We start from the raw sequence: 23430 nt of genomic DNA on the forward strand, positions 1-23430 counted from the left end.
AGAGACCCAGGAGGCCTTCGTTAGATTTTTTAAAAATAACATTGTTATGGGAAAGTAACAATAGTCTAATTTATACTCACAGTTCCAAGACCATGACAATGTTTGCTTTCTCTTCGAAGGCATCTACACACTGAACGAGTTTTGGATGGTGCAAACAGTTCATAATGCTGATTTCTTGCCTTATGTTTTCTTTATCCTTAGCTGAATATGCTTTAAAAAACTTTCCTGCCCAAACTTTTCCAGTTTTCTTCTCAACAAGTCTGAAGACTTGTCCAAATTTTCCCCTGTAAAATACAGAGGAATCCACATTAAGCTGTTTCAATGTCTGAGGGTCAGCACACAACACAGGCTGAAAACATTAGAACATGTCCTGGAATGATTAATGTGACCTTGAACTCAGAAGATAGGACTTGCTGTGTTTTAGACCAAATGCCCTGAGTCACACACACAAACACATATTTTAGGGTGTATGGTGCAATACAGAGGAACATAGGAAGCTGCCTTATACAAAGAAGTGGTTGCTGGTCCATTAGGAGAAATGGTGCACTGCCCCACTAAACTCAGTCTGCCCTCAGCCAGCCTCCACCTGCCTGCCTGCTTTTTTTACAACCAGTCAAGGGAGTGGCACTGCTTGTTAGTGCTACCCTTGTAAAACTTAGTGGGGAGAATGCTGCGGACAAAAGTAGAAATAGTTGGATCCACCTTTCTTTGGCTCTGGCTCCATGTTTGGGCTCCCTGCCTTCTGTCCCACTAGCCCCAATGGACATGAGTTACCACTGAGACTCCGTACCAGTAACTCTGCAGCTCTGTCTTATCTACTCTTGCAGCAGCTCACTAAGGTCTCAGGAAAGATCTTCCCAATCACCTGCTCCCTGCTCATTCTAACTGAAACACTAGGGACTGAATCTGGGACATTCAGCAAGCAAAGCATGTGGTCTCCCACTGAGCAATAGTCCCTCCCCATATTAGCAAAACTAATTCTAATTCATATGTTGGTTTGATTCTGTGGGAAATCTATTTATTTACTTGCATTGGGCTATGTCTGGAGAAAGCATTAGAACAGGTGTGGGGAACCTCTGGCCCTCCATAAAACCTTTCCCCCCAATATGTTGCTGGACTATAACTCCCATCACCCCCTGGCTATTGGTAATGTTTGCTGCAACTGAAGGGAACTGTAGTTTCCTGCACCTAGTTTATAAGATGCCAAATGAGATACACCTGGGATCTCATTACTTTTAGAGACTACCTTCTCTTGTATGGACCTACCTATGATCTTAGAAAGTCAGCTGAGGTCCTGCTCCATATCAAGTTAAGAGGATTGATATACTGGACAAAACCTTCACAAGTATTGTACCCAGGTCTGAAGCTCCTTCATTTGGCGCACTAACTATGGCTGTTCTGCTTCAGATGTGTATAGGGAAGTGGGCTAGTTTTGTCTTACAGTGTTTTATTTTAATGGGTTAGATCCAAAGTCGCACTTCTGCAAATGGAAGGGCCTTGGAAGGAGGCAATTTTCAGTGATTTACAACTGGCCTTCACTGAGCAGTATCATCATAGCTCATATATTTTGGGGATTATAACCACTGGCAGCAAGGAATCTCTCCTAAAGGCAAGGCAAAAGGCTGAATCTCGTAATCTCTAGTAGTTACAACGAAACCGTAAAAATTGCACAGTGCTGTTCAGTCAAACACAAATTTAATTGGTTTTATATATTTGTAAGCCTTGAGCACTCTCTTCAACACAGGCAATTTTGAAACCATCTAGGAACTCATTCACAAGGTTAGACTATACCTCGGGTTAAGAACTTAATTCGTTCTGGAGGTCTGTTCTTAACCGGAAACTGTTCTTAACCTGAGGTAACACTTTAGCTAATGGGGCCTCCTGCTGCCGCCACACGATTTCTGTTCTCATCCTGAAGCAAAGTTCTTAACCCGAGGTACTATTTCTGGATTAGCAGAGTCTGTAACCTGAAGCCTCTGTAACCTGAAGCATCTGTAACCTGAGGTACCACTTTAGAAGGAACCACCAGTGGTGGAACCAGAAAAATAAACTGGAGTGGGGTGGGGTTTAGAATAGCCAAATGGTATTTCTGGGGTGGGAGCATGGAAAAGCTATGTCCTGTGTGATACATTTCTCAGAAAGAAATCATGGTATGTTTCACATCCTAAACGTATTTTCTCTGAAGCACAGCCACATTGATTTTGATGGAAGTTAACTGTCAATAAAACATGCTTAGAAGAAAATGCATATTGCTACACTTACGATCCCAGTCTTTCTTCAACATTGTAGGAGTCTGAAACTTTTTGTTCTGTATTGATAGCCACTGTCCGATAGTCAAATTCTGTTTCCTTCTCTTCTAGAAGTTGGTAGGGGAAAAACACATCTGATTATAAGGAGGCCCACGCACTGCAAACATAGTATGGTGAAAGAGCAATTTCTTACCATCATCAGATCCTTCAGCTTCTTCTTCTTCTTCTTTGGGACCTATAACCAAATATAAATGTATATGTCTATAAAGAATGCCTTCTCATGCCATCTTTATTCCCCCCTTTAAGGATTAAAAGTTGAATTCTGTATGTGAGTTCCTCATCTCTTGACAAGGCTACAGGGATGACATCAGCAACTGGCATGCATGGGCAACTGCCAAGGCCCATTGTTGAATCATGTCCTGCTCCTTTAGGTTATTTAAATTTATTTTAACTGTGTTTCCTTTCATGTATATGTCCCACTGCAAAATACAGAATTAGGGAGGCTTAAATGGACATTCTTCCTCCAGTGAAAGAGAGGGGCCATCACAGCATAGGGAAATGGGTACTGCCACCCAGCTGCCACTTTCCGGATTTTCTGCTCCATTCTCTCTTTGAGGGAAAATCTCTACTTATATTGAGTGCATATAAGAGAGGAGAATTCTGATGATCAGTGTGATGTCCCTCCATTGAAATCCTCAATGAACAGAAGCTGGATAAATCCTATGTGCTTAGGAGCTGACGTTAATAATATCATATAGCTCTCAACGATTGCATTGTTATTTTATTCTATTATTTTACTCTAGAATAATATTATGAACTCTTTGTGGTTATGCCGAAGTAAATTAAACCTACAAAGTACTATATATAGAACATACTTAAAAACAGGAAGAGGGAATTGGAACACATAATCCATTCTTCATGGACTGAATGCAAGAAAACTGGGGGAAGGGCCGTCACCTAACTCTCAACTATCTCTCTTTTAAAAACTGAAGCTGAACCTTCCAATGCCATACATGGCTCTTAGGAAAAACCCTATACATCAGTAGCAAGAAATTCACAAGACCCCCCTTTAATTCCACTCTTGGAACATGTGGACGTCTGGGATATGACTTGTGCTATATTTGGCCTCTCTTTTACAGAGGTTGTCTTTAGGAATGGAAAACATTAGGGCAAAATAATACATATAGTAACTTTCTCGCCTTCAGGGCCTTTCTGTATGAGGAAAGGACTTCCCCTCCCCAAAATTTGGCATCTGTAGCAGCACCATGCTTTCTTCCTCACTAATGGAGACATGTGAAGCAGGGGTGCAGTGAAAGAGAGACTTGTGGTTCATTTCCCCTCCTTTTTTAACTAGTCCAGCAATCTGTGCTCAGGAAGGCAAGAGCAAGAACCTCCAGAAAAGGAGGGGTGAATAGGAAGGCCTGTTAAAATGGCTTGTAGGACAGTTGAAGGAAGAGGTAGCCCTACTAGTGTTAATCTGTTATTGTAAAGGGCAGCATGAGTACTGAATAAAACAACTCATAGCATGCACACAATACCCTTTCTTTCCCTCAAATAATTCTGGTCACTGTAGTTAACCCCTCATAGAGTTACATTTCCCGGAAACCCTTGCCAAACCAAAGAGTCCAGAATTCTTTGAGGGAAAGAATGTGCTTCAAATTTATTTTGAGGGTATAGTGTGCGCACAGCCTCTAGATTGGTAGCCATGTTAGCCTGTTGCAGTTGATTCTTTGCTGTGATTTCTGACACCTTAAAAGCTATCGTTTTATTGTACCACAAGCTTCTGGGAACCAGAGACAATGATGAAACGGCCTAGAAAAGCTTGTGCCACCGTGATTTTTAATGTGTGGCCAATCAGCCTTAGAGCCCCATCTGCAACAGGAGATAATAATTCTGACTCACCTTTACATGATGGTTGTAAGGATAAAAGGGCACCAGAATTACAGAACGGCCTCACAAGAGAAACACTCCAAGCTACATGTGGAGCTTGTGGCTGAGCTAGGATCTGAACCAGGAATTTCCAGGTCACAGTTCATGGTTCACCTGCCCTTCTGTACTACACCATTACAGCAACAATAGGATGTCAGAAACTGGGATTCAATTAGAATACATACCTCCAAGACAGAGTGGAATTCAATGTTATGCAAAACATTGCTGCTTGCCAGATAGAACTATCTCCCTTTTCCTCCCCCTGCCCCACCCTGTGTGCTGTTCTGAGGGTTTTCCTGATCCTCCCAAGCAGATCTGGAGAGGGCATGTGGGGGAGGAGGGAGGGGAAGTCCTGTTATACTAAAAGGACTCGTTGCACTGGCTTCCACTACCACAAGAACTGGTAAATCTGGCCTGCAAGCTTTTTTCCTCTTTTTGGTAAACAGTCTTTCCAAAACGCCGAAGCTGATTATGAAATATTCTCATACATATACATGCGCACTCACTTTTTCAATTCTTTGAATCCTACGTTTTATAAAGCCACCCAGATCTTCTAACCAACTGGACCATGGGGAGATGCAAGAGCATAAATACTCAGTTATCTTGTGTGTACGATCCAGTCTGGCACCCAGTCCCCAGATTAAGAAGAAAAAGGTGATCTACACATAAAAGCTGCCAAAGTAAAAACCAAATGGTATATACTATCATAATTAAACATAAATTTCAAGTGACAACAAACTTACCTTCTTGCTTGTCTCCCACTTTTACTAGCTCAGATTCATGACTTGGCTCACTTATCCCATACACGTTAGCAGCTCGCACCCTGAATTTGTACTCCCTGTCAGCCAGCAGGTCCTGGACATTGTAAGAAGTGCTGCGGCATGTAGTGAGATCAGTCCATTTCTTGTCTGCTGTATTCCAGATTTCCACAGTGTAGGACTGCACGGCGCTTCCACCATCGTATGAAGAACCGTACCATGAGAGGGTGAGGGAAGAACTCCTTATGTCTGAAGCACAAGGCGTTCCTGCTGGAGGATCAGGTTTATCTACAGATATGAGGGGGAAACACATAAAAATGTGTTATATGCCGACAAAGACATTCTCCCATTTCTCTCTCTTACAGACAGGCACTGACTCCGCAAGTGGACTCTGAGAACTCCTGCTGATTACCCTGCTTCACATGCTCTATGTGAGAGATGGGAAAGCTGTGGCCCTCCAAATGTTGTTGAACTCTGATTCCCACAAGCCTCAGTCAACATGGGAGGCATGCTCCCCTACCAACAATCTGGAGGACCACCGCTTCCCCACCCCTGCTTTGTACACATCTTGCAGCCATCATATAGGGCAACAAACACCAGGGTATGGTATAGGTTAAGAATTTATAGCTGGACCTGAAAATTATAGCTTTGTTAGCCTAATCCTTCACCCATCACTAATTTGAACCATGGATCCAACAGCACTATTTGCTAACTGGCACTTCTCGTTGGTCATCCTGGTTTAGAAGGCAGCAAGAGCCAGTAGCAGAAAGTGTTTTGTCTTCCTGGGTACAGAACTCTTACTGCTATAGGGCTAGCATGCTACATTAATATATATGCTGCATACAGAGATCATGTTGCACTATGTTGCTTTAAGTCTGGCTTTTCTAGCCTAGCCAGTGCCAACTTCTGTGCGTAAAGGTACAGAGATTTAAGATTGTTAGGCAAAAGCTTTCCCCCACAGCAAACCATACAGGCAACAATGAATACATTAGCTAAACAGAGTTGTTGTTGCTATACAAAGGTCTCACCTGAAGAGCAGGAGCCAACATTGTACAACAGAGCTGAAATAATGCCAGTATTATGTTTTTAGGAGCCCAGGTACTCAGACACCTAAGGTCCTGGAACAACAGTCTACTCTTTTATGATTACTGTAATTCACAACTCACCTACACTAGAAAACATTTAATAAGTTTAATGGGAATACTCTAGAATAATTCACGTAATAGATTGTCTTGTTTCTCCTGAGGTACAAAAAGGTATATTTGCCTTTTCTCTAAACAGACTTTGCCAACCTGGTACCCTCCAACTTCATACATCCCCCATCAGCCCCAATCAGCACATCTTGACGGCACCGAGTTGGTGAATTCAAAACTAATTCTAACATTGCATATGGATGCTATATGCCTCAGAAGAATCTTTTCTCAGAACTGATCTTAAAAAATAAGGGTCAGAATCCACTGCTTGCCACACAGTCCACTGAGTTCAATGAAATAAACCATTTATGACTGAACCAAAGGGACAACAATAATTATAAAGTTGAAAGACAAAGTAAAAACAGTGAGGAAAGGTAAAAGGAGAGAATATAGAGAGTAACTCTGAAGGGGGATAAAAACTGAAGTAGTAGACAGATGCACACTGGAAAGTAATGAGGCAAACACAGGAAAAATAATTTAAGATCAGGACATATCCATTAGTCAAGTATGTGAGCAGTAAAGATCACCCAGAGATGGAAGGGCAACCTATCACGATGCCAAACTTCCTTTTTGTAAAAACAACAACTAAGGGTTTTTTCCAAAAACAGAAAAAGATGTTTGCATATTTGTGGGAAAGCCTCTATTTCACTAGTGCTGAACACAACAATCCTAAACATATTTACTAAGTAATGGCTCAGTTGCACAGTCTCTTGAGCCAATAGCAGCAGTTATTCTTTTTAATTGGACTTGTAACTGCATTGTTATGTGTTGAAATGGCTGTGTAGAAGCTAGCTGCTGATGGCTGCATGCTATAAACACATCAGTTTTTTTAACATCACCACAACATTACAGCTTTACTAGCAAAGGTAATTCTGCTTAAAAGAAAAGAAAGAAAATGCAGCAGCTGCTCAGCTCAGTGGATAGCAGCAAGCAGGCCAAGCCAATATAGGATTCTTAAAACATGGGGTAGAGGTTTATCAATGTCTACTAGTCATGACAATGCCCAAGTTCAGAAGCAGTATATCACATATCACAAAGCAGAATTGAATAGAGGTGGACTCTCCTTCCTTGTGAGATTTTAAGCAGAGGTTGGATGGCCACGGGGTTGGACTAGTTGACCCTTGGGATCCCTTCCAACTCTATAATTCTATGATTCTATGTTCTTATGTGTAGTGATCAGGTGGGATTGCTATGAGGAATTATAACAAATATAGAGTAAGCCATTGTGTCAGCAGTGGAAGCATTGCGTTGACTGGGTTTAAACTATTTGGATATGATTTTTGATCAATCCACACCTCTGCATCCCTGTTCCATTTCTTTTTCTTCACAAGTCACATACCCACTTAGACAGGCAGGCATTCTGGGTCATCAAAGACAGTGGGCAGTTTCTTTGATGTAGCTTTTCTGGTATGTGAGTCCCAAGATGTTAATCATAGGGCCAGGAAACAGATCTCACATGAAGGTGATAATGATCGCTGTCCTCCTGGCCATCCTTCTTATCATGTATATTGCTTGTTTATCACCTCCAGGGTTGCGAAATGCTCTCCTTTGTAGTTCTGTTCTTTGTTTACCCCAGAAATCTGTGTGCTTAATTAGTTTTGGTAGTTTAACTTTCTCCCCATGTGGGGTTTGTTGAAATGCTTAGAAGAAATCTGATTGGTTCTTACGAACACTCTGTAAAAAGTTCTTTTGTGAATAAAACAACCTGGGCTGAGGGTCTGGAGGGAGAGAGAGCCTATTATACGCACCCTTCCCAGAGTCTTGCTGGTTCAAGCCTTTGTGTGTATTCTTATTAATCAGAGTTCAATCCTTCCTTTACTTTGGGAATGCCTCTTTATGTAACACCAGCTGTTGGGAGCAACAACAATGCAGGGCTATTGAGTTTATAACCTGCTTGTGGGTTTCGTAACCTGCTTGTGCCACTGTGGGAAGCAGAATGCTAGACTTGATGGCCCATTTGTTTGATCCAGCACTCTGGCTATTGTGCTCTTATGACGTCAGTGGAACTGGCTCCAAATACAGCTGGTGCATATTGATGTCAAAACAGACAAGTTATGTTATTGTTAAGTAAAAGAAAGACAGAGGTTGGATCTAGACACATTTTAAAAAGCATTACAGGAAAACACATTCTTAAGCTCATAATGGAAAATCAAATTGACGAAGGCTCAAACAGCACCATCTGGTGTTGCATGTTTATAACACAGTTATAACAATATACCGGTAATTGCCTGAATGTAGCTGAGTCCAGAGACTGAACATGTGCAATCAAAAGTGGTATTTGTTTATTTGATTTTGTAACAAGAAACTCTGTAAATATTATACAAAAACCTATTTTGGGGTAGGTTTTTGATTTAAGTAAATGTTGTTTATGTAGATATAATTTAATTTTAATAGTAACAACAATGGAAATTTTGTTTTGGATAAAATCTGATACATCTTTGATCTCATGGGTAATTTCGTATTTGCTTAGAACCTTATGGTCCAACTTTTCATTTTCAACATGCAGAGTCTTTCAAAGTCTCTTTCTCAGCATCTGAGCAGGGAGGGCAACACCAGTCTTACTGACTGTAGGCCAAAGTGTAGGCATTCAGCAGAGACTTGTGTGTGGGAACCTGGCTCCCTCTTGACAATCTAAAAAGCAGTTGAGAGAGGGCATTGTGCTTTTGACCAAAAATAATGTATGTCCCACTAACTATTCCTGCAATCACTTTTCATAACAACTTCAAGTACAGGGACAAATCATTACATCTGGAAACACTGCAAGCAAATGGATGTATTATGGCCGCTATTATTGTGACTAATTTGTATTGTGGTTGAGTACTAACAGACTTGAAACAACCAGTGGATCTCTGCCTTCTGCTGAAAGAGAACGGATGTTTACTTATTCATCGGTATGAACTGATTAGATATGTAGGACTAAGATCCAAAATCAACTTTTGAATTTAAAGCTATATTTAAGTAGTCTTATACTGTCCTATTAATATGCACCACATTGTTACCTCTCTTTAATATAGAGCACAAAGCCTCAGCACCAAGTAAAATTATCCAGATGCAGATGATAAAAAGTTTTTAAGATGTTTTTCTTTATAGAACTATGAGGCAGGTGTGTGTGTGTGTGTGTGTGTGTGTGTGTGTGTGGAGTGTATACATGCACAGGCCTTTCACTGTAGTCTTGTATATCACATGGAACTTGGTGTTTAAAGCCCCAAACAGCCTTGATCCTGTATACCTGAAGGAGCGTCTCCACCCCCATTGTTCAGCCCGAACACTGAGATCCAGCGCCGAGGGCCTTCTAGCAGTTCCCTCGCTGTGAGAAGTGAGGTTACAGAGAATCAGGCAGAGGTAGTGGAGCCTGCCCTGTGGAATGCCCTCCCGGCAGATGTCAAGGCAATAAGCAACTATCTTTTAAAAGACATCTGAAGGTGGTCCTGTTTAGGGAAGTTTTTAATGTTTGATACTGTATTGTGTTTTTAATATTCGGTTGGAAGCCACCCAGAGTGGCTGGGGAAACCCAGCCAGATGGGCGGGGTATAAATAATAAATTATTATGATTATTATAAATTACCATATTTTTCGCCCCATAGGGCGCACCGGCCCATAGGGCGCAGCTAGCTCTTTTTTGGGGGGGGGGAATAAAGAAAAAAAAATATTTTCCCCCCAGGCGTGGGGCTGGGGAAGCCCGAGCTTCCCCGACCCCAGCCCCCAGAACAGGCTGCTATCCGCAAGCCTAGGGAGCCCAGCGGGAAGTCGCGCAGGTCTCCCCAGGCTTGTGGATATCTGCCCAAAGCCCGGGGCACGCTACTCAGTGCGCCCCAGGCTTCGGGATGCAGGCAGCTCTCTGCAAGCATTGGGAAACTGGCGCGACTTCCTGCCGGGTTCCCATGGCTTGCGGAGAGCTCCCCGAAGCCTGGGGGGCACTCCGCTGCGCTCCCCAGGTTTCGGGCTGCAGGCTGCTGTCCGCAAGCCTTGAGAGCCTGGCGGGAACTCCTGCGGGCTCCCAAGGCTTGTGGATAGCTTCCTGAAGCCTGGAGAGCGAGAGGGGTCGGTGTGCACCGACCCCTCTCGCTCTCCAGGCTTCAGCAAAAGCCTGCATTCGCCCCATAGGATGCACACAAATTTCCCTTTTATTTTTGGAGGGGAAAAAGTGCGTCCTATAGGGCAAAAAATACGGTGTAAAAGACTAGGTGTGAACTCTCTCTCTCTCTCTCTCTTTGATGTACCAGTTTCACATGTGCAGGGACCATTGGATCAGAGGGCACTTTCAAAGCATCTATGTGCAAGTCTCATGAGTGCTGTACTGAATGCTTCTTTGCATGCTTACACTGGATCGGATAAAATGAAATGCTTCTTACAGGGATCCTCAGATACCGTTTGGGAGATAAGAGACATGCAAGTTATTTAATAATACAGCTAGTGGGACTTGTTTCCTATATCTTCACTTTGTAACTTAGAAGCTATTGCTTCTTTGGCTTACAGCTTCCCATGTCCCAACTGCCATGATTGCTGACTGGGTGTCTTCCACTCGGGGACTCTGTATCAGGAGGTAAGTTTTGCTTCACAAAGGAAGCACCACACTCAAGGTAGTCCTCTTTAGATACCTTGGCTACTTTAATTTGAGTTATCATATTACCATTCCACACTATTATTAGCTATTGTGATATTTGCCTGCCAGATGAAGAGCAGACATAAAGCAACAATTAATTCCTTTCCATGGGCTAGGCTGTTTAGCCACAGAAGGTATTTAATATACTGCTAAAGCCTGCTGGATGATGTCCATGCCGACATTGCTGGCAAAGACTGCACTTGAGATTCATCTGCGGGAGAAAAATGAAACCATAAAAGGCCATAACTGAACTCTATGTTACTGCTCTCAGGGCGTGTGTGTGTGTGTGTGTGTGTGTGTGTGACTGTAAACTGCTCTGCTTTCATTAGAAAAAAAAGTACCATGCAGCTTATATTTCCAAGGGGGGAAATGGGCTGTATTTTAAAAGCATTATTCTGTATAGATGTTGATGAATTCTATCTTTAGCATAAACATGGGAGGGGGAAAGGGCAACTCTCTTTTTTTAAAAAAAGCACTTAAGATCCATCTTTACATAGCTATCAAGTTCTTCAGTGAAAAGAACTTTCCCCTCATAAAACAACAGTTTCTCTCAATATACTGACTTCAATGAACTTCCACTTTTAATCCTCCATGAGAGCTTCTGTGTGTCATTTCAATACACCACAGTGATCGTGCTGCTTGTGTTGTTGCTTCTAGAACTTACAGGCTCTGCTTTTTCCCACAACCAGGAGTAGATTGTGCCCATAAGCTCTTCTGCACAACAATGAGTGCTATAGACTTCATCTTTTTATATAGAAGCTTATATTTTCGGGATTGTAGATGCTAATTGCCTTCTGGGTTCTGTATAAGGCTGTGGTGTGTATATCTGCCTTTATGGGGGAGGGGGGAAGTAGCACTTAGGAGTAAAATACATTAAGACCCTAAATATGATTTGGCCATACATTTATCAGTTAAGGTAGGGGTAGGCAACCTAAGGCTCATGGGCCGAGTGCAGCCCAATTGCCTTCTCAATCCGGCCTGCAGATGGTCCGAGAATTAGCGTGTTTTTACATAAGTAGAATGTGTCCTTTTAATTAAAATGTATCTCTGGGTTATTTGTGGGGCCTGCCTGGTGTTTTTACATGAGTAGAATGTGTGCTTTTATTTAAAATGCATATCTGGGTTATTTAAAATGCATATCTGTGGGGCACAGGAATTCGTTCCATCCCCCCCCCGCAAATATAGTCCGGCCCACCACATGGTCTGGCCCACGGCTGAAAAAGTTTGCAGACCCCTGAGTTAACGCCTTCAAAACCACCAGTAACACTTTAAAAACTATAGATGATTAGATAACAATTAGTAGTGTGATGGTCAGCCTTTATCACTGGTATCTTTCTTTTTCTGGTTCCAGTATCTATCATCAGGTCAAATTCATTAGGCAGAAGTGGGCTTTTTTTTAGCTATGCAATTATATCTACTCGTCTGTTCAAAGTGGCAAATTGGGTTTTTTAATGTCAGTTGAAAGACATACATATGTTAGCTGTAGTACTGGTGAGGATTTGGTTAACATATCTTCCTCTATGCAAGTACAGAGATAAAAGTTAATTTGAGGCTATTTAACCCACCTGTATTTGTTACCACAGTAAGAACTGGTAATTAAGAACTGGTAATATCCCGAGTCATCCCATAAGACATATTATTAGACCTTCAAAGGCTTTGGTGTGCATTGGAAAGAGAAGCACCTAATATTATGAGATGATGTTAACTGGTCTTCTCTCAAGATGACTGCTTAGGCGATTGCCTGATCACAGCAATTGCTTACATTTAGTCTTTTAAAGCAGGGATTCCCTAATAAGAGTGATCTCATGCACAGATTCAACAGTGTATTATTACTTCTTACAGCACAGATTCAACAGTGTATTATTACTTCTTACATAACAGTTAGATGGTCTACTGATTCTAAACGAAGGCTTGAACTTTCCCTGGCATGCTAAATGTATCTCTTTCCCCAACTGATGGACTTCCACTATACCTGTATGTAGCTCTCATACTGCTAATTTTTAGGTTAAAAAACCCAGGTGACATGCATTTAGATCCTAGTGGGTATGGAAAATACATCCTGAAAACAACTCACATTTATGACCCTTTCCAGAGCAGGTTTTTGACTGCCAAGAATGAGGTAAAAATTAGAGCTTTTAACTAGACAAATGTCTTTACAATATCAGACCTAGTGCTATCAATCCTTAATTATCAAGATTACAATTTGTATTACTCAATTATAAGTGACCTTACAAATTATTGAAGGAAGAATATATTTCTTCTCATTTTCACCACTGAGAATAGGGAATAAATTTTGTTCAGTTCACATTTTAATACAAACCTGCTCAATTCACATTTCTTGAAACGCGCAAACTGAAATTCAGTTATCTCACAATATTTACACTTCTCTCAATTCTGTGATGCAGTTCTCCAACCAAAAAAGGACACAAACTAGGGCATAAACTGATTCCAAAAATATGGAAAATAATCATTCATTGTTTTCCTCCATAATTAATTGCATTGATTCAAGTTTGAGGAGCCCAGGTCATTTATCAACATCAACTACAAAAATAATAATCCAGTTTACTTACCTACAATGGTGAGGTTAACCTGGGCTTGTCTGCTGCCCAGTTTGTTTTCTACTACTAAAGTATAACATCCACAATGTTCCTGCTTAGTGGAGGAGATAGTTAGCTTACTGCTGTTCTCAGCATTCTCAATTTTGATGTGTTCACTCTCTTGGATCTGCCAAATTAAAGAGATAGGTTAAGGCAGGTATTTTGAAAATATAATTTAAAGTCAATTTAAGGAATTGCCAAACACTAAAGAAGTGGGACATGTATGTTTGGCAGGACTCATCAATCTGTCTTATCCCTTGATATCACCCTTCTGTTTGCTCTCTTAGACCCCTTTCTAGTTGCCTAGGTCACCAGTCAAGCAGTTCCTATAATACTGTATGTTCTAAGTAATAAAACTGTGCAAAATTATTTATTGTGTAAAATGGTTATGTCAGTCATCAAAGTGGGTACATGCAAAACATTGTACCCATTTTACAGAAATGAATTATAACTAACAAACAGCAAGACTGGCCACGAATTTCTTCAAATCTCTACAGGGCTATCACATGGAAGACGGAGGAAGCTTGGTTTCTTCTGCTCTGGAGGCTAAGACCTGAACCAATGGATTCAAGTTACAAGAACAGAGAGTCCAACTAAACACCAGGAAGAACTTTCTGACAGTAAGAGCTGTTCTACAATGGAATGAGCTTCCTTGGAAGGTGGGGAACTCTCTTTCATTGGAGGTTTTTAAAGAGAGATTGTATAGCTGTCTGTCATGGATGTTTTAGTTGAGATCCCTGCATAGCAGGGGGTTGGACTAGATGACCCTCAGGATCCCTTCCAACTCTACAATTCTATGAAGCTAAGATGAGAATCATGGTCAAAAATGTCAAGAATACTTAGAACTTGATTTTCATGAAGTTTAGTCAATAAGGGCAAGCAAGAGGTTAGATACTTAATTTTTTTTTAAGCAGCACAGTCTGTTCTAAATATGAGAATAGATAATAGCGCCAGCGTCCTCCCTTCCACTTCCTGTTAGATAAGAGTTGCTCCAGCTCATCCAGAGTTTCATTAAAAATGAAGGCTATTTAGTTTGGCATGTCCTGCTGTACATTTTGAGACAACAAAAAAATCATGAAGGTCTTAGTAACAAAGTCTATTCTGGCAAAGGACTGAAAAAGCTAGCTTCCTGTAGCTGATCCTGTAGGAGTAGTAATAAATTCACAAGATCTCAGGAGGATTTCAGTTCTCAACAGGCTTTATTTTGTCTTTATCACATTTTTTTAACTAGTGTTCGGCAAACCTTAACGTGAAGTTCAGACTCCTTTAGTTCTGTGCAATGGAAGAAATGTAAACATGTGAATCACACACCATTCTTGGAATTGTTATCAAGAAATTGTACAATCTAGATAATAATTTTTTTATGTGATGAATTTGTCACCAAAGGATTCCCTCGGTCCACATGATTGTAGTATGGACACAGTCATCTATGGAATTTAGCTACATCTGGTATGATCAGCAAAACTTAGAAAATCTTGAAAAGGTACTGAGTGAGCCAGGAATTTAAGGTGGTGATCATTCCCCTTAACAGAACAGATTATTGGGGTATCAAGCCTAACAGAAGCATTATGGTTACATAGACTATACCAGAAATGATAGATTGGTACAACTGTCTGCCACTGGAGTCCTAGGTCTCAACGTGAAATATCCCCAAGCAGCAGGCATCTTGGTTTATTGCTGCCCACTTATGAATTACCAAAAGGAGAGGCAATGCTTCAACAAAAATTAAAACAATAGATGGCAGAGATGTTCATATTTGCATATGCGTATGTATGCAAATTCAGAAATACCTTTGTCAGGAGCTGCTGGCAAAGCAGCTTACTGATCATACTGTCGGCTCAGTGGTCAGCTGTGGACATGAGCCAGCTGTGGACATGAGCCAAAATGGCCAAAAGAGACAGCAAAAACCTCTGTTCCTGCATAATCTGTTGTCCACATGCTGTTATGAGCAATTTCAAGGTTCCTTCTCTTACTTCTTATCACTGTTGTTTTTTTTAACCTTTAAATTGACATTGGACCAGACAGCTATTCAAATAGAGGACTGCTCTCTGTAAAGTAGGACAAGCGGCCATCCTCTTTTATAGAAGGGACTTAGAACTACTTCTCGATTGTGAATATTTATATCCTGCCTTTCTAGTTGATAACTGAACAACTGAAGGTGGGTAAGAAACAAAAATTTAAAATGGCGTTCATAAAACAGATTTTAAAAGCTAACAAATGAGAAGCAAGTACCGGTAAATCATCATCATAAAATGTCCCTGCCAGAAAGGACACTCAGCTCCAGCTGTCCATTGCCCTGGGACTGCAGAAACAAGCGAAAAGGACACTCCGGCTCCATCCGTCAGCCAAAGGGAACAAAAGCCACAAACCACTGTCCAAGCAGAAACACCAGCCTGGCTCAAACTTGATACAGCTTGCCACATCATTCTGGCCTTGATGGACTGATCTCTCTCTTCTACCTTTTCTTCCATTCCCCTTCCCTTGTGTGCTTTGTTTAGTTTGTTAAGACTGAAGACAGAGTCTCTCTTTCTCTCTCTCTTTACTTTTGAGCTTCTTAGGGAGACAATACTTGGCTGTAAAATGGGATAAAAATAAAGGAAAGAGACCCACAAAAGGTGTCTAGAAACCATTTGTATTATTCCTACCTCTAACTAAACTCTGTTTGGGTGTGATCTCCACAAAGTAAAAAAAGAAAGAAAAAGTATACAACCTTTCCCCATAGAACACAAGTTATGCAGTGGTACGAAAGCGTAACTAATATCCAAGCACTTACCCTTCTGCTCAAATGGCACAAGCATGTGGGGCAATTGGATTAACACTGATCTAAAAATAATAATGTATAACCCCTCCAGGGCAATTACAAGGGATTTTTCTAGATTCCAAAATGGTACTAAGAAAGGGGCAGAAGAAGGAAATGAAGACGTATTTGTTGAAAATAATGGAATTCGTAAGAAAAACACAGACCAATGAAACTACAAAAACTACAAAAATGTAAGAGTGAGAGAGGTTAATGACAAGAAAACCTCAGAGTGTAGCAGACATCTCTCTCTGATCCTAAAAGTGAAATAATAACGAGTCTAATCATATCCCTGGCTTTTCAGTCAGCACCCTGAGGCAAAGCAACAGCTATCCGTAAGCCAAGATCTGAATACTATATTTGGCTGCCTCCACACAAGCTGAGATGGGACAAAAAAGCATATCTGGGGGATCTCTCAAGAGCAGTGTAGGGAGGAGAAGATCAGTAGAATTTATTTATTTGCATAAGATAACATACTATTACTGCTATGTTTGCCTCATGGAGGCAAACGCCATCCACAAGCAATTACTTTGCTAAATGCATCACTTGTAATTTCATGAATGCTTATGAAATATTAAATAGCATGCATAGTGTGTGATCAGGACTGTATTGTGCTGGGAGAGGGGATTTAACCACCCCACTCTCCTTGGTAGCTGTAGTCCCAACAAAATCAGACACACAAAACCTGCTCGCTGTTCCAGGAAATAAGTTCCCATTGTAGTAACTTTCTTCCTGAACTAATAGCAGCATGGGAGGAGAATGTTTTTGCTGGGACTGAAACTTCTGGACAGCGGAAGTTCAATCTCCTCTCCTAGCAAACGATGGCCCTAATCTTCATGTGGAGGGGGGGCTACCTACCACTGACCATTTAAAAAAGAATCACTACCTTAAGTGATGCATTTAGCACTGTGTGTAGCTCAGCCCTTACTTTCAAGGAAACAGCAAGTCATTATTGAACTACACATTTGCCATGGTGTCTGTTTTACCACCACATTTAGTTAGGACTTTTCAGTAATATTCAGCATGGACAAACGTTATCATTACTAGATTTCATAGGATAAAAAGCTTCTTGCTCCAGCTGATGTAGATGCAAGTTGCTGTGTAGGAAAATAGCTGACATTTGGCTGCATGTGGAACATATGATTCTGGGTGAACATGAATACTTCATATATGAAAACATTATTTTCAGATACCACCTTCTATCATGCAACCTATGAACAAAAGAACAGCAACAAAGATAGTGTTACCTGTTTCCGAAATTTCATCCAGGTACAGGTTAAGGGCAGAGTTCCTGCAACTTTGCACAACAGCTCCACCGATTCACCAGCCCGAACTTTTTGGTCTTCTGGGAACTGAACAATCTGGGGGGGAAGAGCTGGGAAAAAGGGAGGATTTATTTAGAGGTAGGGTTCTCACTGGAGTAAGTTCTTGGCTCTGAGTTTAGGAAGCTAACAAGGCATTAAAAGTGTGCCTACATCTATGTGGCTCTGCTTTCCTCCATTTTTCACTGAAGCAGGGCTGCTTCTTGGGCTGACGGACAGACTTTTCAAAGTTATCATGTCAATGCATCCAGATGGGTAAGTTAACCTATTCCCATTTATCTAACCATTTTTTCAAAGCTTCAACTGTGAAAAGAGCCCAGCAAAAACGAGCCCAGTCTCCTGGCTGAGTGAAGCCAGGGATGGGGGGTTAGAAGTAAAGCACACCAACAGCTCTACCAGGATTACAGGATAACAAGGCAGCAATTTCAGCTCAGTTTTGGAGATGCCCTATAGAGGTCTCTAGAGACAAGACTGAGCTGACAAATGAGGAAGAGCTGCAGCTCAGTGGTAGAGCAACTGGATCAGTGCTTGCCATCTCCGTGTTAGGACTGGGAGAGAACCTTTCCTAAAACCTTGGTGAGCCTTTCGGTGTAGGTAGCACTGAGCTAGACAGACTAATGATATGACTTACCTTTTGCCCTGCTCTTTCCAGGCACAGGTCCACACTTTAAAGCTCTGTGTCCAAGTGCTCTTTTTTTTTAACTTTCCCCATGAAAACCTGCTCTTTAAAGCTGAAGCGCAACAACCAGAAATTAGACTTTTCCATGGATTCAGCTTTAAAAGAGTTGATTTTAATGGGGAAAGCTCTGGAGCAAAAAAGAGAGGGAAAATAAAAGAGAGCACTTGGACACATAGCTTTAAAGCATTAGACTGTGCCTGTAAAGCATGGAAGAAAGGGAAGTGTAGATATGTCCTGCATATAAAGATAGCTTCCTATGGTAAAAACAAACAAGGGTTCCACGGAGGGCACTCTTGCCTAAAGTGTCCGTCATGAAGGGGGTTGGACTTCCTCCCTTGGTTTTGGTCTATGCAGTCACTCAAATCTCCCTCTACAGATGATGCAAGCTAAAAGGATGTGCATGATTTCCACCTATAGGGTGGAAGATCTCAGATAATTTCTGAGTTAATCCGAGGGAGCTATGGGACCTCTCACCCACCTCTAGTCCCACATTGAATGCAGCTAACGAGGAATTTTTTGTGGGCCACCAGAAGTCCATTAAACCTCTTGCTTTTTTTAGCTGCCTGGCACTGCAAAAACACTCATTAAGCACGAATCATTAGCCCTAATTTATAGTTGATGAACAGCATTTGACTTGATGGGTTATGAATTCTACAGGTCTGGTTCAGTATGAGTAAGGGCATGTATGGGGCAGAAATCTATCCATCAGCACAGGAAAAAAAATCTGATTTGGGCTAAGAATTTGGTTAGTCTTTGAACTAAAGTCACTTTATTCAGTTATAATTGGTTTTTACTTTTAACTTGGGGAGGTCTAATGAGAGGGAGTTTAAGACTTCCTGGCTGACAGAACTGCACAGTCTCTTGAAAATGCTGTGTGTCTAAGCCTTAAAACAACATATTGTATTACACTGATAAAACACACACACACCTGACAGACCTACAAAAGAAGACAGGTAACTGAGAAACATTGTCCTGAACTGTCAAGCTATCAAACTCAAATGGGTACAACTAATAAGCTTGCTTAAAGTGTGTTGCATGGTAATTTTTCTGCATTTGTTTACTGTTCTCTTGTCTGTATTAATAGCAATATTCCAATACCTGCTTTGGGTGAAGTCTTGGGAGCTGGTTTTTTCTTCACTGTTGCCTCACCTAATTAAACAAAGAGAGGGGTTTGCAGATGAACTTTGTGATGAGCACAACAAAATATGTGAATTCACTATACAAGTAGAAGCTGCCTGTTTGCAAAAGGGAACTGTGTAAACATGGCACTGTAACAAGTGTCAGGATCTCCCAACATCGTTTTACTTTTGTAAAAAAGTCACTGGGAATCCCTTTGTTGGATTAGGATTATGAAATTCTAACTAGATCAACTCCCTGCTATTCCTACCAGCCAGAGGTAGAAACTTGTGCACTTAAAAAAAAAAAAAAGTACCAACATAGCTAATAGCAAATGGTGCAGAGGCAACTCTGGTTTCAGGTCCCATGGGGCATGAGGAGAAAGCATCCAATTCCCCTCCCCCATGTCATGGCTCCAATCCAAAGCAGGGGCCCCCACTATTGCTTTTACAAAAAATAAAATTATATTGGCAGCTCCATACACACAAAGTACCAATGTGATGAGTGTAGTTTTGCCCTGAGAGGAAATGGGTGCAGCCTCCCCAGAATGCATTTGTTTCCTGTCAAGAGTAGGACTGAGAGAAAAGGAGGACAAATACTCCTATAATTTGGCTATGTAACTAATCACCTGTACGTTTGTTTTTAAAGGGTGAGATTTTCAAAGCATTAAAAGGCTGATATTGAAGCAGAATAATTTTAGGCATGGGAAAATCACACCTACTGTGGGGAAAGGCTCCTTTTAAATGGGTTTGCAGCTATGGAACATTTTGCCAAGCCATTTCAATGGTGCAAATGCTAGTCCCATAAGTAGAGATGCTCAGAAGCGTCTATGTTTGTGTCTGTCCCGATCTCCCTCTCGTTTCCCTTTTCAGGCATTTTACTAAAAATAGTAACACGAAACTCCCAACTGCTCCTTCCTTCCCAGTAAATCTCTCACTGCACTGTCTGAGCCACACAAAAATGATCAAGTGGAAAAATCTCATATAACTGCACTAAAGGCTGGAGACTATCTGGGCAAAACCTGTATCCATAAGTCTTCCTGTCATTATGAGTTGCATTCAATGCAGTGCTAAGGCTAAGGTTCCATCAGTGCAAGGACTTCTTGCACAACACTGCTGTCCCCCACACTCTGCTGAAGGTCCTCCAAAGTAGATTTGGGGATGTACAGATGATGATTAGTTTATTAAACTTGTTAGCTTCTTCTTCTTGTCCAAGACAATTCAAAACAATTTCCTACCAACCAACCAACCAACCAACCAACCAACCAACCAACCAACCAACCAATTAACCATTTCACATTTAAAGAGCTTGTCTATCTATTGATGCTGCCAAGTTGCATTCTAAGCACCCAAAAGATGAAAAAAGAGTTCTGGGAGGTTTGGTGTAAAAAAAAGGGGGGAAGAGTTTATTTTGTAGATTGGTTGTCTATATGGTCTCTGTCAAACTACCTCAGGGAGAGTCCTCTCACCTGGAGAAACCATGGCCTTCTGCTTTGTCACACTGCCAAGCTGTAGGAGAACTCCACCACAAATCAGGTACAGATGTTTGATAAAAATAATCAAATTGACAGATTTGTCCATCCTTACTTATAGCTAAGCAAATTGCAAAGTGCACTGCTGGTGAGACCTCAGATACCCACCATCTTAATTATCTAGGGTCATCTCTCTCTCTCTTTATATATATTAGCATATGTAAATATTATGCTCATTTGTGTCATGGGCTTCTGCCCCATTGTCCTTTCAGTACCTACCAATGCCTGCTTCCACTAGAAATTTTACCAATGTGGTCAAGCACAAGAGAGAGATTATTCTCCTGTACTTTCCCTAGCTTCACTTCTATAAACCTGAGATGTTACTTTCAAACAACCAGAAATTTTTAATGACTTCAGCAGTAGTCCATCCTCCTCTCCCTGCACAATAAAGCCACTGCAAAGCTTTTCAAAACAAAAGCTTATTAGCTAAGCTTCTAAATCTCCACACTTAGGCTCTTTAATAAGCAGCTTGATATTTTAAAATGCTAGCCATTTAGCAGCTCAAACTTCAGCTGCACTCATAGGACAGCCCATACTTTCTGAGACATCAAGCCCTTCTTTAGGAAACAGAAATTCAAGGAAATTTACCTGAAGCTATAGCTTTAATTTCCAGAGGGAAAAGAGTACTGTTCATATTATAGATGCCTTTGCACACCATGGGCCATTTAACACCAGGGCCCACTCTGTATTAGTCACTGCTGTGACATCCTTAGAGTCAGGTCAAGGTCTCTCAAAATCCTCAACTATCATTAGTCAAGATTTCTCATGTCCCATGAGGCTTCCCCTGCACTTTGCCATACATTCCAACAAAAGCCTCTGCTCCAGAATACTCCAGTCTATTTGTATGGTGGGAAGCTGAAGAAACAATAGCTCAGTGGTAGATAATCTGGTTTGCATACAGAAAGTCGCTTGGTTCAAAACCCAGCATGTTGGGAATGTCTGTCTGAAATATTGGAGAGCCACTGCCAATCAGGGTATACAATACTGAGTTACATTGGTATAAGTAGGAATAGTGGTCAGGGAGGAGCAGCACAAGGATCTGGGCTTTCTGGTACCAGAATTGCTGCTGCGTACCAGAGTGGGGCAGGGGTGGGCAGGGCAGGGCAACAGTGAGGGCTGGGCAGTATGAGTCCACTGATGAACCCCTAGTGGCTTTTCCTTGGTATAATGGATCCTTTTACTTTATTATCTTTTACCAAAACCTTCCAACCAAGTTTTCTGAGGGCATTTCTAGCATCCATATTGCCTTTCCTCTCCTGCCCAGTTCTCCCAATATGACAACATAAAACTGTATCTATCTTTCAGACGGCTGGGTCTAGACTTGCATTCCGTAAATGAAAGGCTCCTTCCATTTGCGGAATGAGCTTTGAACAAGCAAGAAAGAGGAGACTATTGTCACTGATTTTCCCTTCAGTTTTGAAGGCCAGTCAAACACACTATTCCAGAGGGTGCTGTAACTCATCAGCGCAGTTGTGGTGTGGTGTGGTGTGCATGGGAGCTACAAGGGCAGGAGTATTTGGTGAAAATCACCTCCTCCCCTTTCACCAGTGGGATCATCTCCTGAGCAAAATCCTACTGAGAGAACTTCCAGAGTCTGCAACTGAATTAGTGATCTAGTAAGACTCTTTTCATGATTAAATTAGCAACTTGGCCTTTTGGGAAATGGGCATGTCATGATGCAATCCGCCTTCTTTCCCACCCCTGCTATTTGGGGGGGGGGGGGCAGAGTTCTGCAGTACAGGATATTGCTTTGCATGAAGAATGGGCCCAAGTTCAATCGCCAGCATCTCCAGTTAAGGAAGAGCCGCTGCCAGTAATTGTAGAAAATACAGAGCGGGATGGACTCCATATAAGGCAGTCCCCTGTGTTCTTAAGCAACTGTGTCTACGAATCACACACCATTTTTAATTTTCCACTGCAACCAAGAACAATGCTTTTAGGAGCTCTGAAGCACTGTCTGAAGTTCAAAATGGTGGGGAATACTGGACTAATAGGAGAAAACTCTGCCATAAACAATCTGCTCCCACTCTTAGTAATCCTCAGCTTTTGGCCATGTGGATCTAAAGTTGCTTTAATCATTGACCTTCAATTCCTCTACTATCTTCTTGGGAAATGGTGTGAATCCTATTGTTATAATATGCTTTCATACGCATGAACTATATAAAAAAGAGAGGGGGGTATTGGTTGGGGAGAAGATACCAAGTGCATGCACTGATAATTCTAAGTGGAACTTTAGGCCCATATTAAGAGTGCAGCAACAGAATGGAAAGAAAAGGGAAATAAGATTGTATGAAGCAATTCCTGCCTATATAAAGAACTAGATGCAAAGCAAAACATCTAATCTGATTAAAATGGGTTAACCATGTTTGAGGAATGCCTGCTGCTGAAAGAAAACCACAACACATTTTAGAAGGATCTCTGGGCTGACCTTCACTGAGAGGACATGGGCAATTCAGCATAGTTTGTACATTTACAGACAAGAAAAGAACATTTCAGGAGTGGGGGAAATAAAAGGCAATTTTCACTGTGCCGTGTGGGTTGTGTAACACAGAGATAAGATGCCATGATCAACTTCTATATGTGGCGATCAATAACAACCACCCTTCTCTTCTGCCTGTCCTCAGATAACTATGCAGAATGCAATGTAAACAAAGCC

The 23430-nt window shown here is 41.4% G+C and overlaps 1 protein-coding gene across 19 annotated transcripts in view; it reads right to left on the bottom strand.

Annotated features, from left to right (window-relative positions):
• Positions 1 to 23430, bottom strand: part of MYLK (myosin light chain kinase) — a 179858-nt gene that overhangs the window by 17012 nt on the left and 139416 nt on the right. For 13 of the 19 annotated variants that reach the window (XM_083725422.1, XM_083725408.1, XM_083725419.1 and 10 more), the window contains 7 exons: positions 19226 to 19276; positions 17374 to 17501; positions 13303 to 13456; positions 4922 to 5224; positions 2443 to 2484; positions 2263 to 2356; positions 81 to 284 (listed from right to left, as the gene is read on the bottom strand). In XM_083725422.1, coding sequence (XP_083581548.1) covers positions 81 to 284; positions 2263 to 2356; positions 2443 to 2484; positions 4922 to 5224; positions 13303 to 13456; positions 17374 to 17501; positions 19226 to 19276 — 976 coding nt within the window. The remainder of the gene's footprint in view (positions 1 to 80; positions 285 to 2262; positions 2357 to 2442; positions 2485 to 4921; positions 5225 to 13302; positions 13457 to 17373; positions 17502 to 19225; positions 19277 to 23430) is intronic. The other 6 variants (XM_083725410.1, XM_083725406.1, XM_083725423.1 and 3 more) reach the window with 1 other exon arrangement.

Source organism: Podarcis gaigeae, assembly GCF_964106915.1.
Source record: "Podarcis gaigeae genome assembly, chromosome: 1".
In the NCBI taxonomy this organism is placed as follows: Eukaryota; Metazoa; Chordata; class Lepidosauria; order Squamata; family Lacertidae; genus Podarcis; species Podarcis gaigeae.